A 20,532-nucleotide genomic window follows, 5' to 3' on the forward strand; every position below is an offset into this window, starting at 1 on the left:
GACAAACTACCAGAACAGTCACGTGAATCCGTGTGTGTCTGTTTGTATTCACAGGGGTTCTTACATCAAGTATAAGGACGGTGATGTGGGGAAGCCTGAAAAAGCCGATAGAAAGTGGAGAACAGTGCATTTAACTTTGACGATGTCCTGCAAGGCATGATGGCTCTGTTTGCTGTGTCTACCTTTGAGGGTTGGCCAGGGTGTGTGTCTACATACAAATACAATGCATCTATAGATTTATATGTGTATTATTTGAACATTTTGTGTTTGCTTTTACTCTTTCTTCTTCTTTTTAGCAAAGTCCTAGTATCCGATTCCATTATTTCCGATATATATCAAGCTTCTTTCCCCCTGTTTCTGTGCTACATTCCCTTCCCTCCATCAGGTTACTGTACCAGGCCATAGACTCTCATGCTGAGGATGTCGGTCCCATCTACAACTACCGCGTGGTCATCTCCATCTTCTTCATCATCTACATCATCATCATCGCCTTCTTCATGATGAACATCTTCGTCGGTTTCGTCATCGTCACATTCCAAGAGCAAGGAGAGCAAGAGTATAAGAACTGCGAGCTGGACAAGAACCAGGTTAGTGTGTGTTTTAGGCGAAGCTATTAGTGAATTTCTTTTGCGCGTGTGTGCATAATTAGGGTCTTCTGCTAGACAGACGTGGAGTATTCAGGTTAGAAGACAGAGAGTGACTCTGCTGTTCTGACTGAAATGGGAAAGTCATTTTGTCATTCAGGAGGCACAAGGGAGAAAAGAATGGAGGCCAGGCAGTGGGGGTGAGAGATGGATGAATCTGAAGAGGCTGAGCGTGAGTTTTAGGGGCAGAGCTACTTCAGGAGTCTAGCCAGAAGGGAGCTGCAACAGTTCAGACAGAAGATGTGACTAAAGCTTAAACAAGAAGCTAGGCCAAGTCCCTGCAGCTGTGTTCTCTGTGATGATCCATGTTTCATAAAGAGCATGGAAATTCAGACAGGATGGAAGAACAGTCGGGAATGGAAAAGGCTTTTTTAGAGTGACAAAAGACAACGCAGCAGCTTTTCCAAAATGATGGTCTGAGTACAGAGGCACTGAGGAGTTTGGAAACAACATCAGCACAGAAGCGTATTGTGTGTTACAGCGTCAGTGTGTGGAGTACGCCCTGAAGGCTCGTCCATTGCGTCGCTACATCCCCAAGAACCCATACCAGTACAAGGTGTGGTATGTGGTCAACTCCACCTACTTTGAGTACTTGATGTTCACACTCATCCTCCTCAACACCATCTGTTTGGCCATGCAGGTGAGCAACACATTCATGAAGCAAATGCAGCTCAGCTCCCTTGTAACTGCCATTGTTTGTGGACATTAATGAGCTGCTTGTGTTTCTGCAGCATCATGGGCAGACCAAACATTTCAATGATGCTATGAACATCCTCAACATGCTCTTCACTGGACTGTTCACTGTTGAGATGATCCTGAAACTGATCGCCTTCAAACCCAGGGTAGGTCCAGCACTCTAACTGCAGAACAGAGTAACACAGAGTACAGCACAGCACAGAATAGCACAATGTGGAATTAAAGATTATGAAATGAGATTAAATCGTGTAAATGTACAATTAAGTATTGCTACTAGTTAAAGCCAACAAAAAGAATTAAACAGACATTTTGAATCACATGTATTGCACATAACTGATGTTTTACTGTCCTGTATATTCCTAATCCTTTTGTTGATTTCCTCCAGATGACTATTACAATACCATGGATTTAAAACATGATTAGTGGACAGCATCATGTGGTTTTTAATCTCACTGCTTCCTTGTTACCCTGCTGTTGTTGCCATGTAGCGGCATGGCTTTACTGCTACAATCTTCCTGGTGTGTCAACTATTTAAAGAGTAACAGATGGGAATGTTTCCCCCTATTACAGCAGGGTTAGTGGAAAGTCCTTGAACACAGTCAATAGCAAAACATAGTTTAATATTGAATTTGATTCTTTTCTCTGTTGTTGCACAGTAAATCAAAAAGTCTTTTGAAGAACCAAGGTTTTCCAGTTATTGGTGATTGTGTTGAACCAAACAGCATTGTCAAAAACACATGAATCCTCTGTGATTCATCTTACTGTTTGACTTTTTTAATACACTCAACTGAGCAGGAGAAATATGAAGGTGAAATCAAACTGCCTTTTTTAGCCTTCCCTTCAGGATCCCTAGCAACAGTGCCAGGATCACTCTTAGACATTATGCTCAAATCATTAATTTATTATCAAATTCAGAACTATATTCAACCTACTCCAGGTATCGTCATTTTACTGCATGACAGAATTAATTTTTGTTGTATTATAAATGTGAAGTTATTTGCTTGAGGATAATTGCTGTAATTGTTGAATATAATTCACAAAACTGTCAGTTTTTTTTAATACAAGGTTGTGTAACTGATAATGAACTCTCAATCTTTTATTTTTTCTGAATTAGGGCAGATTCCACATCTTTTCCACAAAATTTGTTCATATAATAAAATGGAGGAAAGATGACTATTTGCAATTAATTTCGGAGAAACTGCCCCAGTTAGAGTGCACACCTTTTAGAGTTTGGGAACCTACGTCATACTGCACTGCAGTACGTATGTAATGTTAAGTAATGTTCAAGTAAGACTGTTTTAAACTTCTAGATTTTTTTTTTTAAATGAGAATGTCAAAATTCCTCCAGCAGAGTTGTGAATATGTCTCTAGTGCAGCATGAAAGCACATTCCCAAGCCATACTAAACAATACTTAGGATGTGTTTTGCATGGTTTGACTTGCTTTGATGAACTTTTTTCCTTTGACAGTCTTCACACAGAAAACCAACTCACTAACATTTTTTTTAGGTGTAGTAGCCACACCAGGAATTAGATCCAGTAGCGTTTGCTTTCTGTACATGTTTATTCTATGTAATCTGTTCTTTTTAATAGGTTTCATCATGTCAGCCATGGGGCTACAACAGCACTAATTATTTTTTTGATGTTTCTACTATTTGAGTTTTTTATGAGTTTTTTTCTGTCTTTTTAATGCATTGTATGGTTTCAATTATCTCAGTATGTTTTTTTAATGATTTACTGATGGATGATTTTTTTTTGTGCCCGCACAATAGTTTACACCGCAACTCACCTTTTTAAAGCTGTGTGTATTCTGGTGTGTTTAGTTTGCAGATTTAATCAATCTGAGCATTTGGATGCTAATTCCAAGCTCTGTTTTACTAATATTCTTCAGACTTAAAATAACCCTAAATTAAAACCACAGTATCCAAGGATACTCGTCATATCTGCATAATGTGAATGTGCAGATGATTATGGCAAGGGGAGCTTTTGCTTTCTATTGATGATACCTCAGCTGCTTGATGACAGATATGAAGCTTAAAATAGATCAGTAAGATTGATCTCCTCTCAGTATCCCCTCTGGATCTGCCAATTTACTTGTTGGTACAAACAACTGAGTTGGATTTGTTGCATAGAACTTTAATGGTTTTGTCGAAGCTATGTAATTATTCTGTCGGTTTGTTCAGTAGATCAAGGACTTTGAAAAATAATAAATTACAAGATTCGCATCTAATTAGACAGTGATCCTTTTAATTTCCTTGCTCAACCATCTTTAGGCCCACAAAACTGGCATATTCCCTCCAATGTTGTTTGCGTAACACTGGTGTAAACATCATTAGTCTCCCAGCTTAATGATAAGAAATTTGAGTGAGATATTGGAAAACAATCAACCACAATCTCCAATGAGATGTGATTTATTTTACAGGCCAGTTTTCAAAATCCCTTTTTTCACATGTTGGCTGTTCCACTACACGTTCAGCTCAGAATGTCGTCTATATGGCAATGAATAATAAACCCAAAGTTTAGGTTTCTGATTTTCTTCTGTATTTACCATATTATGATGATCATTTTATTATACAGAATAAAATAGTATGACTCTGGGCCTCAAGACATGTGAATGTTTTGCATAATGCCTTCCTTTGTTCCAGTGCTGATAATAAATAGTAACACAGTCAAGGTTAGTAAAACAGCAATGGACTTTCAGTGTAATCACTGCCGCAGCACTGCTGAAGCCCCAAGATCAGGTGGAAGCATAAAAAACTGCGATCTAACACACTGTCCCTTAACGAGCAGGAAGTTCAGCTGCACTCGATGAACAGATAACACATGGAAACCTTCTTTCATGTGTTGGTTCATCAAGTATAGCGGATTTCCTCAGTGTACTGTAGAACCTCATACCTCCTTAATAGGGGCTGCGAAGTGGCAGCAGATGTTGTTTTCCTTCTAACCTACTTTCTTACCCTCCTCCTCCTCCTCCTCCTCCTCCTCTTGCTCACCTCGTCCTGTGTAGGGGTACTTAGTGATCCCGGAATGTGTTTGATTCTCATCGTAATTGCAGCATAATAGAACGCATTCTCAGTGAAATCAACGTAAGTACGAAGCCCCCTCTCACTCTCCTTGTCTCACCCTCTCTGTCTCTGTCTCGTGTCCTCTGAATCTTTTATCTTCTCCACTCTCCTTTGTGGGCTCTCCGTGTCGTGTGTGTTTCTCTTCATTCTCTTATTTCTTCGTCTGCCCCTCTTTCTTCTTCCTCCTCCTTCTCTCCCTCCATCCTTAAATCAAGATGGCCGCTGCCACTCAAAGGATCCCCCCCAAAGCCACAAGGGTTCCTGAACAACAAAAGCTTCTCCTGGGCACAGAAAGTGAACAGAGGCAGGGTTTAGCTTCGAACACGAGGTTCTGTCTTGCGTCCTCCTTCCTTATTCTTTACAATGTCTCAAATGCTGTTGGGTTCTTGATTTTTATTTTTTTTTAAATTTGTCGCACGTGACATGCACTCAGGTTGATCCCCTAACTAACTGAACTAACTCACTGACCAATCACAAACAGCCTTACACAGCTTTCCATTTTTAAACTGCAGCAACGGGCTTTTTTTTTTTGTGATTTTGTTGTTCTTTACTGTTGTTCTTGTTGACATTTCCTCTCATGGACAAGCATGACCGACCGCTGCTGCTCTTCCTCTGCTGTCCATCTCTTTCAGACTGCCCCCTTTTCTTTTGTTGCCGTTTAATTTTGTTGACTCTCTCCCCTCTCTCTCCTCCTACTAAAAACTCCAGTGCTCATGTATGTAATGTTTTTATCTTATTTTTCTTCTCTCTCCTTTAATTTCCGTTCTTTCCATTTTTTAAATGTCTTACGTTCTGTCCTTTTCTTCTGTTGTTTTCCTTTTTTTTTTTTTTTTGTCCACCCCTATGCAGCATTATTTTGTTGATGCATGGAACACATTTGATGCCTTGATAGTTGTGGGTAGCATTGTGACATAGCGATCACTGAGGTTAACGTAAGTAGTCCAACTCCCTCCCTCCCTTCCTGCCTGCCTGCTCTGCCATTCCCACACACACAAACAGACCGAGCGCTGATACCCATCTCGCATGCTTTCAAATGATTAGGAAACTTCAGCTGCACAATATTTGAACTTAAGAGGTGGCTGAATACGTCTGGCAGATAAAACAACCAGATGTGGCACAGTTGCGCTGGAGAACAGTGAAGGGTTTTTTGCAATTTAAGATGTATAAAAGTTATGTTTCCTCCCAACATCAATATAAATATGCAGATTATATACTATAACAACAGGGGCTGGAAAACAGTTTTTTCTCCATCTAATTCTGTCAACTTCTCCCTAACTTACACCCGTACCTTGTCGCTCACTTTATAATGTACAGTGTAATAAGGCTACAAACCAAGCTTTCTCATTTACAAGTGTTTTGTTTGGATTTTTGAATATTTAAAGCTGCTTCAGATAGGTATTTATGCCTCGGTCTGCTGAGCATCAGTAGTATCAGAAACTATTGCATTTGTCAATAGACCCTACTGCATTTTCTCAGCACTTGGTTTGGTTACACATTGGTTTTATTTGATCTGTCATCATTGCCACAAGGGATACTGTCCATTCCCCTGGCAAGATGGACACTGTATAGCATGACAGATACAAAGGTGCTATATCCAGGCCTATTAGTGTAATGACTTAAAAAAAAAAAACAGGCTCACACTGATTTATGGAATGAAGCGACAAATGCAGAATCTCCTTTTTGAACAGCAGTGTTTTGACCCAAAGGTCAAAAACCCTCTGAGTTCATAAATCATCTGCTAAACTTCAAGTTCAAATGAGAAAAATACAAGTTGTTTTTTCTTTTTTTTTCTTTTTTTGTGCTTTTGTCCAGTCATAGCAATGTGCAGACATGGGGAACAATTTGATCCATAAATGGATTTACTCAGGACCCATGAAATTTATGGAAATGTATGTATGAATTCATTTATTATCGACGTAGAGGCCCGTGGTCAGCAGTGGGGCTGAATAAGAATGAATATCCAAAATACAAGTCAAATGTTGAGTGTCTATTGTATTTACACTTCAGGGACAATTGGTGTTTTATTCATGTGGTATTGAGAGCGGTCTTTGGAAGAAGAACCATGCAAAACGGAAAAGAGTGCCTGGACCGAATTCCACTTCATTTAGCCTGAGAAGAAAACGATTTTGTAAAATGATCAGACTTGCCAAAGAGCTGAATGTTACTAAAGCATTTGTCTGTAAATTAGTTTTTGTGCTTCTAGTAAAATATAGAAATATAAAAAGTATAAAATTTAAAACTCCCTTTGGTGGCTCACCTTCCATGTGAAAAACTTTGCGTCACAAACTGCAGACATCCAGAGAAATGTCCTCAGGAGTAAGAATGTAGCTCAGGTGGCTGCAGTAAGTCAGAAAATGTGGACATCTCATTTCTATGTGGATCAGCTTCTAAATCCAGTGTGTTTTGTGTTAATTGTAGACTATTGGTGCTTAGTTTTATTGCATCTTATTGATTAAATAAAGCAGATTGCTTTCACCAAAGGATAGTTTGCCATTTTAGTAAATACACTTGTGGCTTTCTTTCCAGGCATTTGATGAGAATAAGACTGATGCTTTATCATATTTGTTTGCTAAATACCAAATTTTAGACCAGACTAACTCCGCTAAGACATGAGAACAAGTCTGTCATCTAGCTGCTCATCTAAAACTTACCATTGCTATCACTTTAACACACTGTTTGGGTTAAACTGTGCAAAACCTGTAATCTCGAAATTAAAGGTTGGTGTTTTACCTTTTTCCTAATCTTTGGAAATAGCCAAGCTAGCTGTTTCCTCTTGTTTCCAGCCTTTATGCTAAGCTGAGCTCTCAGTCAACTGATCATAGCTTCATATTAAACCAAGAAACTTCAGGCTTCTAATCTAACTATCACAACCAAAGTAAGCAAGTGTATTCCTTCAATATGTCACAGCAACTATGGACTAATTTCTGTTGAAAACAACCAGGAAACAACTGTCGACTTAATGTTGAAGATGGTCCGCGGCAGCTACATGCGAATTAATTGTTTGCCTGAAATCTTGTCAGACCCTCAAGTGTTCCTGGTTTGAAGCCATGCAGCAGAATATGCACACAGGTATACTGGTATATTCCCTTGTAGTGGAACGCTCCACCTCAGCCGACACTGGTCAGGCATACAAATAAGGCTAGTGTATCCCAGGGGTGTATGAGCTTGGCACTTGTTTTCATGCCTTTCGAAAGGGAATCCATTTGTCCCCTGGAGAGGCTGTCAAGGGTGCTCATAAACAACACTGGGTAATTTCTAAACCGTACTTGGATGTGATTTGTTTTGTTCAGTTTGTCCGTTTAGTTATTACAGGAATTTGCTGCATTATAAAGTATCATCATTCGGCCTCACAGGCAAAGACGTGATTTGATCTTGAACCAACCACTGTGTAGTTGTTTATAGTCAGACAGGAAAGAAAGAAATACATATCTATGTAGACACTCAATGACGACTGAAAATAGATTGTAAACATGATTGGTGCATTGGACTGAAATTTGTTGAACAATAATCAGTTACCCAAAGGTTCACTGGGCCAGAGATATACACCTTTGTCATCTATACAAGTCACTGATGTTACACTTAACACTTTGGTTAGGAGTTTGCCTTTGATTTGATTAACTGAGAGACTGATTGAGTTATTATTTGGTTTGCAGTTCTTTCTGAATGGTTCATTATTTTCCTTTCTCACCTCTAACCTAAAAGCATGCCCCAAATCTTTCTTTTTTTCTTTTCCTCTTGTCCTCTGGTGGATTTTAATAATTTGGGCGACGAGATGCCCAAGTTACCTTTTTTGTTTCTTCCTTTTTTAAGAAACCCTCCGCACTTTAATCCTGTGAGAACTTCTGACTGTTTTTAAACTGGGACCCTGCCACTTGGACATTTTAAATTTTAGTCTGCCACTGCATTTCATCCGTCACAAAAGTGCCAGGGAGTGTTTTTTTTTAACACTGAATGCTGTTTGAAACTAATAATAGCAGCTTGTCAACAGCCAACTCCTTTTCTAAATGTGCAGAGAAGTGCAGTAACAGGCTAGCTTTTAAAATGTTATTACTTTGCCTTTAGTAAATATTAAATAGCCAAAATATCCCATTTGAGTGCACCCACTTTGCTGCTCTGTTGGGTGCCAGTTGACTTAGATTAGCTGCATTTTTGTGGTCATTGAAACAGAATTTTTTCCTTAATCCTGGGTCTCTGATTCTCCCGAGCAACCTGCGGGAGCTTCTTAAACCTTGTGTGGTTTCTTTTACGTTTTAGTTTTGGTTTGAGTAGAAGTAGTGTGGACAGATTGGTAGTGGTTTGCTCTGAGCGGTGTCTTGCGGACAATGCCAGTATGAACTGCATCTGTTTCTCTTTTTCTTTCTCTCTCTTCGGAATGCCTCCTCTCCTCCTCCTCATCCTTCTTGCTTCTCTCTCTGAGCCTTTTCAGTTCACTTATCTCTTCTTTTATGGATGTTTATCTCTCTCTTTCTCTCCTCTCTCTCTCTCTCGTTGGTTTGCGGTGCTGCTTGCTCACCTGAAATGCAAGCTGGGTAACATGGGTCTCTCATGCGTTTCTTAAGCCCTTAAAGGTCAACCAATTATTTGCTTTATATTCAAACTATGTCTTTCACAGTAGGTTGTTGTGTGTTTTTAATCCTAGCATGCTAGTCATTAAATGAAAAGTATTTGGTGCGATATTACAGCTGCAAATTACAATGCATGGATCAAAAATTAAAAACAAAAAAAATCTATGAATCTGAAGTACAGGGTAAGAATGTTCTCATGACACACATGTTGCCCATTGAAATGACTGAACTGATGGAGTTTTTGCTCGAAAAAATGATGCGCAATGTGAGAAAACAACTCAAAAATCCAGTGAACTGCAGCTAGAGTAACTCACATCTGCACTGTAGTTCAGACTGAAAGGACTACTGTATTTTTTATTTCTAAATTGACAGTTTTTTTTTTTTTTACTGAATTCATTTTGGTTAAAATTACACTTCATGCACAAATCCTCAAGGGTCACAAATAGTCTCTATAATAAGTTTTGGGTCACTTTTTAATGAAGAATATAATAACGAAATTATTTCAATGCCATTTCAGTGTCAGAACTGATTTTAATTTGAAATTGAAGCAGATTTAGATTCAAATTAAGCGTAAAATGACCCAGCTGGCCCTTAATCATCACAGCCAGATAAACACTCACTCCCCTCTCCTTTAGTTAGTCCACACCTAATGTGAAAGAAATCCTCCTTCCCTGCATCCTTCCTTCCTATTTTCATTTCACACACAATAATCCACCTCAGGTTTCTCATCAGTGCATACACTCTTTTGGCCCGTTCTCTGTCATTTAAAAAAAAATAGTATTTTTCCTAGCATTGTGATCGCTAGATATTTAGAAAAGCAGTACTGAGAAAAGTCTTGTAATACACAACTGTGTAGTTAGTACGTTATGAGATAAATTTACCTGATACTCTGTGTATGTCATCGTGTGTGCTCATAAAGGTGTGTTTATGGCCCTGTTAGAATCCCTTTAAATGCTTCATTTCTTCCTTTTGTTTTTCTCATATATTCTTGAGATTTCTTTCCTTTCCTTCCTCTACTTATATTTACTTGAGTCTTTAAGTTTTCATTTTCCTTTTTATTTGCTAGTTTCTTTTTCATTCTTTTTCTTTTGCTGTCTTCTTTCTCACTTGCTTCCTTCTTCCTTCAAAGTTACTCTGAGCTGCTCAGGTCCTTCCTTATTCTAAGAGAAACAGGAAGAAATGATGCCTTTATATTTTTGTAAGGTATTTTAACAGGGCCATTTCCAATGCAGAGTGAACAGCTTTTGAGGCATAGATTGAACTACTAGTTAATCTATCACTCCTACAAGTGCAAAATGCTGCAATGTCAGAGATAGCCAGTGGGTGTCTCCCTACAGTGTATACTTTGTGTGCTTCTAAGTGTTATGTAGACACATGTGGGCCCCAATTTCCAAAAGAATCTAGAGCATCTTTGTCTTTAGTGGAACTGACTCCAACACATGTTTTATCTCACTAGCTTTTTTACTGTGGTATTCTGATGCTTCTTTGACCCGTAAGTAAATTAAAGTCGTGTTCTGATTAATTTGCCGTTATGTGATTAAAAACAACAAACAGCCAGGTGACAGATTAAAGGAAAACCTGAACCCTTGTCCCTTACAGTGAGGAAATCTAGTGGCACTGTTATGCTATATGTTTTGGAGTCCACCTGTCCTTTTAGAGGGACTGGTCACTGCAAATCAACACGGGGTGAAAAGGAAGTGAATCATATGCTGTGGCCTTTCAGTGCCATGGTGCATTTAAGGTGCTCAGGCAGTACCTGGTGGCCAAACCCCTTATGAAGACACCTATGCCTCACTTCCTGAACCCTACAATCCACTACAGAGTTTAAAAGGCATGTTTCCTTTCAGAAACTGCTAAAATTACCCCATTTATCATAGCCAGAAGTTGTAAAAACAACCTTTGGATTTTCAACTTTCTTACGGTCCTTGAAAAATATATTCTTTGCATCAGCCAGATTTTGTTTTAAAAAAAAAAGTAAAATTATGCACTTCTTTAGAGCATAGACTAACAGTCACAGAGCATTTTAACAATTGGCACAATATGGCACAATAATTTTCTTTTTCTGCACAAAAGACGGTTTTGACTTGTCTTTACTTTTAGTCATGGCTGTGCTGTTTCCATAGATGTGCAGGACTTTATATTATAGTGAAAAATTAATCCACAGTGAGTAAAAGTGAGAAAGGATTAAAAAAAAAAATCAGAAACTACTTTCATTTCTGAGTCTATGTATATAAAAAGTAGCAATTTGTTTCACAAGATCCAAGCAGTTCTAATTTCAGTCAGATTTTAACTGCTCTCATGTCAGTCAATCATCTGAACAATGTAAGATGCTTTTGGTAAATGGGGCCCAAGTTAAGCTAAAGCGTCAACCAGTGTTTCTGTACTGTAGCTTCAGCTGGCAGAAAGAAAAAACAGATAGCTACAGAGGCGCCCCTCCACTCCCCATCATTCACACAGACCCATGGCAGGCTCACATGACTTCACACCTGCATATAAGCATCGCACATACACACACAGCTTCTTTTTCATCATTCAGTATTTTTGCCCTCAAGCCATTGCACAGGAATTTACCAATATCCTACTGTTCCATGCTTCAATCTTTCACCACTTTAATAAAACGTGATTCAGCTTGATGTGGCCCTCGCAGAAGACGGGGCCAGTAATATCACACAGAACCCTCCCTCCTCTCTCAGATGAAAGTCTGTTTTTTTCACCACCATGAAAGTTGATCAGAGACTGAACTCTCATGGGCCTGGTGGCTTAGGAGTTCTTTTTGTCTGGGCTGGCACCAAACTTTCACCACATTTCACAAAAAATACAACCACACACATACTATACACGCATAATGACACAAACACACACCAAGGCGCTACTCTGGTGCTGATCTTTGTTGCCTTTCCTTAAAGCCAGCTGACTCGTCCTCGTCCTCGTCCTCGTCCTCCTCTTCGTCCTCCTCTTCCTCCTCTTCCTCCTCTCACCCCCCTGTGGTAAGGCCAATGGTACGCTCCGACGGTAACCTCGTCCGCCTCCCTACCTCCTCCACCATCCCTCCATCCCTCCATCCTTCCATCCCTCCTTCTGCTATGCCATCCACGGTATGATCCAGAACTGCTGGCGTTTTCATTCACCTTGTCGTCCCTCTCCTCTGTCGCTTGTACTGTTATCTCCTGCAGCATGCCCAGTTAGTTTTGTTGCTGTTGTTTGTACTTTTTAATGTTTCTATATATGTATATATATATATGTACGTACATATAGTGCAGGTCTAGTATAAGTGGCTATTGTTGTTGCCATGGCGCCCGCTGCCCCCACATCCCCATGGCTTGCAAGTCGTGGCCCCTTCCCTTATGGGTGTGGTATCTTTCGTGCTTCGTCATCGGTACAAGCCATCATAGTCACACTATCACGCTTTCTATCTATCTGTCTATCTATCTATCTATCTATCTATCTATCTATCTATCTATCTATCTATCTATCTGTCTATCTGTCTATCTGTCTGTTTATGAATTTGTTTGTCTCTATCAAACTATTCTTACTCTCTGTCTCTGTCTTTCTTACACTTACTGTCACTGTACCTCTCCCGCTCACTTCCCCCACTCTTTCTCAATGGTGCAGTGGCGCCCACTGTGGTCCAACTGTGATATTACATGCAGTACAGAACTGTGATTTACACTCCGCAGAAGGATCTGCCATTTTTAACATATCTGGAGTTTGGGACAACTCATGTCTCCAGTTACTTATCAACACTTACATCATAAAAATCTACCTTTAAAGAGTGCCCAACTTTTTTTTTTTTACGTTAGCCAAGGATTGTAAAATAATAGATAGATTTTAGTAAAACTTCCACACCAGGTCAGTATTTTGTTGGAAAGTAATATGACATCTGTCGTCCCAAACTGCAGTACGATGTGTGGAGAATGGCAAGTTCTTTGTAGGAGCACACTGTCTGTTCTCTGTGGGATTAACATAAAGAATTGATGGCTTCTTGGAAAAACACGGATGGCAAAACGGATGTAGAAGTTAGAGAGACTCATGTTGTGTTTTTTTGGGTCAAGTAGTGCAACTCTTTTCTGGTTGTTGTGGTTGAAATTCCACATCGTGTGAGGTCAAGTTTATTCTGTGCGTATTGGTGCATTTAAAACATTGGTTATTTCATATTTTCTTGTCCTTTTTGCCTCATTATTAGTGCGGTTCATTGTTGCTGATGATTTGATCCTCGTGTCCTCAGCTTCATCTGATTGAGCTATTTGTGGCATAAATCGTGGATGATCTCTTTAGCTGCTGTATTAAGTGCATCGTGCTGTACACAAACCCTGATGCGGCCTTTGTTTTTCCGCCTTTTTGTCCCAGAGAACAAGCAGGAGCAGCATAAATAAATAAATCTGTATTAGAATAGCACTCAGCTAGATGGCTGAATATTTCATCGTGGAGTTATTTCCTGGGGACGACTACTGGCACAATAGGCAGTTAGAAATCAGTGTCTCCTAACCTTGCACTTTAGAACTTTGCTGAGACACATTTTGGATAAAAAGCAAAAAACATTCCAGACCATACCGAATAATGGATGGCCTAAATGCGTTTAGAGGCCGATTAATGCATATTCTTTTGCAAGAAGCTCTGGAAATAAATAGATTGCTGGTGTGAAAACACTTTCTGGAAGATTATAATAGACAGACAGTCAAGATAAGGAGATTTACCACCCATGAAAATATTATTTTCTGAGGTGGCAGTGGCTGCATTGGGCAGTAATATCTTTATCCTGCTGAATATTATATTTGGATTGTTCTTTCAGGTGGCCACTTTCTCTGTGACAGACAAACAATTAGCCTGCCTGCATGATTTATTGAAACAGGAATCAGGCTTCAGGCAAGAATTTCTGCACCGTGTCTGCTGTGAATTGTTATCAGTGATTTGTTGGAAAGCGCTTACCTCCATCGATGGAGGACTCTGGCTTCGTCTCATCTATTAGATATTTAGTCTGCAGCAGCGCTGAATAATCTAATCCCTCAGCTTAGTTGGAAGATTTACTTCAGCGGTCCCGAAAGTATTTTAATGCTTGTTTGTCAAATGTCAGAGCCAGGCTAGATTTACCTGTAATAAGATGTAGACACAACAGCCACGGGTGTTTTGTTTGCCGTGATTCGGACTTTAAGAGTCAGACATATCAGTTAAGACAAATCAGTCAGCTGCTTTGAAAGACGCTTAATGTCACATGTGATTCATCCAGTTTAGAAAAGGGAGCAGAGGCTGCAGTGGATGTTTTCAGGAAGCTGGTGGATGATTTGTTGATCTCTTTGTTGCCAAGTGATTTTTCCATGAAGTCACATAAAAAAAAAAACAATAAGCATGACTGCCCGATTCTCTCCAAGATCTCTTTTGTCAGTTGATTTTGATGGGATTTTGTAGGACGCAGATTTCCATTTATTAACTCAGTGTGTGTGTGTGTGTGTGTGTTTGTATGTGTGTGTATGTGTGTGTGTGTTATGCATATTTACACCCATATCTACGTGTGTGGATGGGAATATGCATACAAATCTTACTTGTATGTCTGTATTTCCACACTTGTCTGTGTGCATATATACATGTGCGTACATGTGTGATCATCTATACTTGTTTGTGGTTGCGTGTGTTTGATGTGTGTGTGTGTGTGTGTGTGTGTGTGTGTGTGTGTGTGTTTCCCCTCCCTTACCTATCTGCATGTGTTTCCATGCGTCCTGTGTTTTTTTTCTAAACAAAAAAAAAAAAAAACACCAAACCCCACCAAAAGGGACTGCAGAACTCTGAAGAGAACGCCAGGATCTCCATCACCTTCTTCCGGCTGTTCCGCGTGATGAGGCTGGTGAAGCTGCTGTCTCGCGGGGAAGGGATTCGGACCCTGCTGTGGACCTTCATCAAATCCTTCCAAGTGAGGGGAGAACCGGACACAACATGCTAGAGCAGGGGGTTGGGTTTACACAGGACAGAAATGGCACAGAGAAGTTTAACCCTGATGTGACCCAGATTGCACTAAATGTCTATTTAAACAAGATTTCACTTTAGTTTTGAGACTTCACGTGGTGACTTTGGGGTTTATTTGCCAGATGTAGCTGTTAAAATTTAATACTTTTAGCAAGGACCCATATAGACGCATTTATTATTGATGAATAATATAGTGCTGTAATTTCAGATCTGAGACACATGGGGCTAAAAAGGTCCTTGTTCTTGTGTAAATCCAGCCGAGCTGAGTCTCGCAAGCCACCTTTCCTTTCCTCGCCTCATCCTTCCACCTTTTTACTTTATAATCAGGGAAGTGATGAAGAGCATAAACAAAAAGGACGGATGGCGTGAGGTAACGGGGAGGAGGTTTAGGAGTCTCGTTGCAGAAGCAGGGAGGTAAAACAGGGTCATGAAATTGGAAAGCAGGGAGAAAACATCTTAACCAGAAATCCTTACTCTCCTCCTCTTCTCTTCCTCCTCATTTCTCCCCTTCTATCCTCTCAAACACCCTACACCCTATTACTAACCCTCGAGAGCTCACCATTCCCTGTAGGCGAGTAGTTAAGCAGTAGATAAATTTAACAAAGCACTCCACCAAAAAATGAAATCATTTGATAGAGAGTTATAAGGAAATTAAAATAATCTGCTCTCTCCCTTGTGTTGGCTGAGATGGGCCACTTCATGTTACAATACAGTTATGGAAATTCAAAACACTGTTATTACAGCAGAAGTCAGACTCGTGTTAAGTTTAAAGTCATGAATATATTCTTGTAGTGACATATTTTTTTATTCTTAGTTTGTAATGACTTTTTTAATCAAACCTTTTTGCTAAGTTCTCCGTGATGTTGCCCTACTCTCCCAGGCACAGGGGCAATATTAGACAGGAGCTCAGTTCTAAAGAGCTGTCTGTAAATGTAGAAGAAATACCTATTATGGTCATATTTGGTTCTTGTACAATATGCAAGAACTGGAATCCTGGCTAAACCGAGAGAGCAGGTTATATTTTACTGAGGTTTTTCGCTCTGATGTCAGATGATTTGTCCAGGGTTGTTTTTGGTGTTGTGCCACAAAAGGATGCAGATCTGTTCACTTTCACTTCTTGAATTAAATTGCTCATTTGAAAAGAAGTAAGTGAGGTTAACAATTTTTTCTTAATTACCAGTCTCCTAAATCATTTATAGATTTATTTAATGTTTGAGATTTGAATGAAAGTGAATGGAGTCCAGCCTTGGTGCAGTGAAACTCTGCAGCTGACCCGTCACTGACGTATATCTCTTCTCTTCAGGCTCTGCCCTACGTAGCTCTGCTTATAGTGATGCTGTTCTTCATATACGCTGTCATCGGCATGCAGGTAAGCTGATGTCTTATCCCCTTGTTCCCTCCTTTTGTCTTTTTGTCTTCTCTTTCCTTCTCTCCTTTAGCAAGCCTTCGTCCCCGTGTCTGTCCTTCCTGGAGTCTTTGTCACCGAGAGTTCCTGTTCGCTGTCTTCTCCCCACCTCTCCCTGCTGCTATCCAGTTCTCGTTTGTCGTTGTCTCCCCGTTTCCTCTCTCTGTTCATTCCTCTGCTTCCTCTCGTATAGTTTGCTTCTCTGATGTTGAGTGGGAGACACTTTGATTTGATTTGCTGGGGACGGCTGGCCTCTAATTCTGATTGACTTCCACTTGTCAATGCTGACATCATATGCTGTGTGCTGTGACTGCTTCCTCCCCTCCTGTACAGATGTTTGGTAAGATAGCGCTGCAGGACCACACGCAGATCAACAGGAACAACAATTTCCAGACATTCCCTCAGGCAGTGCTGCTGCTCTTCAGGTGAGGAAGAGCACACCCATCAACATAATTATTTTCTGCCTTTCCCAAAATTTTTCGAAGTCATCTTCCCAAATTTCTGCACTTTGTTCTTGGATTCAAGTTAAACATTTGCCTCTGTCTCTGCATTTTCACACTCTTCATCCTTTTCTATCATCAACTTCTTGTAATTCAACATTAATAACTTTTGTTTTTCCTTTTATACCTCCAAAATGTTTTGACCATTTGTGACAGGCCAGAATAGTTGTAAATGCTGAGCTAAAGTCTGAGCTGTGTGAGACAATGTTACTGTGCCACCATGTTGCTGCTACCGTTCAGAGACTTTGATGAAAGCTATAACGCTGTAGATGATAAACACTGATCCCTGTATTACCATAGCTTGATTCTGGTTTACCACAAAATATTCTGATCCACTGAGGAGCACAATTGTCTGAGGAGTCCACTGATAATACGTTTTACTGCCTGGATCCACACCCAGAAACTTCTCATTCCTGTGTGGTTGCGATGATGGTAAGATTCCATGCAGGGGGACGAAAGCCACAGAAACTGAACGAATAAGAATCCAAACAGCATAATTTCCATCCCTTCATATTCTGGACAGACCCCTACATGGAATATATCATAGCACTGGGCTTCCATTCAGAGAGGCAGTGTACTTGGATACTTCATAGTTGCCATTCTAAAGTGAGGAAAGCAACTTTATGAAGGAGTTTGTGAACAGGCAAAACATAAACGGTAAAAAAACAAAGGCAAACCCTGCAAAAAATGCTGGAAAATCAGCATCTTTAGCGTAAAAAAAGCTTAATTGCAATGAAGTATTCAGAATGGAAGCCAGATGTAGTTTGATGCAAGAAAAAAATACAAAAATCTGAATTATTTGCTCTGTAAATTCAGTGTATCAGGATATAACAATCTTTGCATAATTTCCTTTTATACAGTTCACACTCTAATAATCGCGTTTCTGTGTGTACGTGTCTCCCTCCTTTTTTTCTTTGTAATTATTTGTCTGTGTGTCACCACGTGCTTGTATGCTTGTATGCATACTGTACACATGTATGCGTTTGTATATGTGTTTATGTGTGCCTCTATATGTTTCTTTTATTTTTGTGTACATGCATGTGTCTTTGCATGCATCTGCGTTGATGTGTGTGCATATTTGTGCGGGGTGCATGCATGCGAATGTCTATCAGATGTGCGACAGGTGAAGCGTGGCAGGAGATCATGCTGGCGTGTTCGCCCAATCGAACGTGCGAGAAAGGATCGACCCATGAAAACAGCACAGACACCGAGGACTGTGGCAGCCAGTTTGCTATCATTTACTTTGTCAGCTTCTACATGCTCTGTGCCTTCCTGGTGAGTACAGACACGCAACAAGAAACATCCATCCATCCATTCTCTATACACCGCTTTATCCTCACTAGGGTCGCGGGGGGTGCTGGAGCCTATCCCAGCTGACTCAGGCAAAGGCAGGGGACACCCTGGACAGGTCGCCAGTCTGTCACAGGGCTACATATACAGACAAACAATCACACTCACATTCACACCTACGGGCAATTTAGAGTAATCAATTAACCTCAGCATATTTTTGGACTGTGGGAGGAAGCCGGAGTACCACTACGCCACTGTGCAGCCCAACAAGAAACATGCAGATTTTTAATGTAACAGAGAAACTGATACGATTGAGGGGCAATCTAAGACAACTTTCAATAAGAATAATTATCCAAAAACAAATTTCCCCATATCACTTTTCCCGTAGAAAATAATTGAGTGCTTTTTCATATTGCAATGTTAATCGTATTAGATAAAATTTTTATGATGACAAGGATTTTTTTAAAGCTTACATTCTAAAATGAATGTTTGGTTATTGTGATCAAGATTGATGTAGATTGAAAGAAATGAGTCACTGGAAACAAAAATTGAGAATGATATGTAACTTTTTTTTGGCTTTTTTTTGACATGGAAATCTTTTATTTTCTCTGTGTAACTTTTTAAATTGGCATTTAAGGGTTAAATAGAAGTGATGAGAGTGCTCAATGTGATTATGTAATTTAGAAATAATTAGTTAAAAGAAATGTCTCATCTAACTCTTAACCAGAAAGCATTTGACTACATTCAGCAAAGGTACAGTCTTAACAGTCTTAATTTTTTGTCCCTAAGGTTCAGAATTTCAGTTTTTTTAACCTTACACTGCATAAAAAATAATAATGTATCAGAATTAGAGTTGTTAATCATTGACACGTGCCACGTTGTGATAACCAAAAACTGATTTTTTTCACTGAGCACTGACTATGTGGAAAATAAATCTTTTTTCTCTCTTTGTCTTTTTTCATAAAAAACAACTGTGGCATCATGTAAACATGTAAATCAGTGGAAGTAAAAATTATTTTTGTCTTTATGAATCTTTGTGTAACTTTATTAAACAGACACCTGAGAGTTAGATAAAATACAAGAAAGTGTTCAATATGATTATGTAACTGACAAATAAATAATTACAGTTAGAGGAAATATCTCATCTAATTCTACAATAAAGCAATAAATCTATTTTTTGCAGTAAGTTTATATCCAGTAGATTTTAGAGAAATTCACTAAGGCTCTTACATAGGATAATTTGAATTGCACGTTAGAGTTTGATAGTAAAGTCCCTAACTGAGTCCTGACGTATCCCCAGATCATCAACCTGTTTGTGGCCGTCATCATGGACAACTTTGACTACCTGACACGTGATTGGTCGATCCTGGGGCCGCATCATCTTGACGAGTTCAAGAGGATCTGGGCTGAATATGACCCAGAAGCTAAGTGAGTTTACAGAGAACTGACAAACTGTGTCATCGGAATATAATGAGGCTGACATCGGCAGAGGATCTGTCAAGATTGTCAGTAATGTGACAACTGTGCTGCTTTCAGAGGGAGGATAAAGCACCTCGATGTGGTGACTCTGCTTCGGAGAATCCAGCCTCCCCTCGGCTTCGGAAAGCTCTGTCCACACAGGGTGGCTTGCAAGGTAAACACACTCGCACAGCCCCACAAAGCTAGAGTTTATGGAATATTTCAGAAAGCTTCTAAATTCAAGTGTTTAGAGTGTATTTTACTCTTATTTTTTGGCATTTAACATGAAGGAAATAACAAAGAAACAACTAGATGGTCATGGTAGCACCAAACTTTAAGGAATTTGTCATAGCCAAAACAAAAAGTAAACCCAGGTCACACAAAAAAGGAATGAATGCTACTCAGAAAATATCATACTATTACTTATCACTACATTTACAGTTAAAAAAAAAGGAAGCAAAATGAAAACCTGTGCCCACTACCCAACAAAAGTTACAGATGATGGTAGCCTTCTCAAACACAGTGTCTAATATTTACTTAAACTGCAAATTAATAGAATGTACTTGTAATCAAAATCATTTACCTGGCCCAGCCTCCAGTGACAAATATGTGTGTTTTACATGTGTAAGAAAAAAAAAACAACCTCTCAGGTCTTTAATGAACAATGGTCAATCATAGACAAAAAGACAGTGTGGGGCCAAAAGCAGAAGATAGTTAATCAAGCAATACGTACAAAAGTAGTCAGGCCACAGCAGGTTAAAACTGTCTGTTTACTGTAAATGATTAATATAAAGAAAAAAACACTGTGTTGTGTTGTATTAATGTGGTGACATATGGACAGCTCTTAACACCTTTCACAATGACTCAAATGGCACACTGACAACAAATCGTACGTTTCGAGAAAATATCTCTAAGATCTCCCTACAGGGAAATCAGCATACATATCATTAAACTAC

General features: G+C 39.5%; 1 protein-coding gene across 1 annotated transcript in view; it reads left to right on the top strand.

Moving 5' to 3' along the window:
* cacna1c (calcium channel, voltage-dependent, L type, alpha 1C subunit) overlaps positions 1-20,532 on the top strand; it is a 214,940-nt gene that overhangs the window by 174,269 nt on the left and 20,139 nt on the right. Inside the window, 14 exon segments of the mRNA XM_051959252.1 lie at positions 55-116; positions 119-200; positions 386-587; positions 1,126-1,284; positions 1,376-1,486; positions 5,253-5,307; positions 5,310-5,335; positions 11,875-11,967; positions 14,733-14,870; positions 16,227-16,292; positions 16,662-16,753; positions 17,941-18,103; positions 19,419-19,546; positions 19,655-19,751. Coding sequence (XP_051815212.1) covers positions 55-116; positions 119-200; positions 386-587; positions 1,126-1,284; positions 1,376-1,486; positions 5,253-5,307; positions 5,310-5,335; positions 11,875-11,967; positions 14,733-14,870; positions 16,227-16,292; positions 16,662-16,753; positions 17,941-18,103; positions 19,419-19,546; positions 19,655-19,751 — 1,474 coding nt within the window.

Source organism: Acanthochromis polyacanthus, chromosome 1, assembly GCF_021347895.1.
Source record: "Acanthochromis polyacanthus isolate Apoly-LR-REF ecotype Palm Island chromosome 1, KAUST_Apoly_ChrSc, whole genome shotgun sequence".
Lineage (NCBI taxonomy): Eukaryota > Metazoa > Chordata > Actinopteri > Pomacentridae > Acanthochromis > Acanthochromis polyacanthus.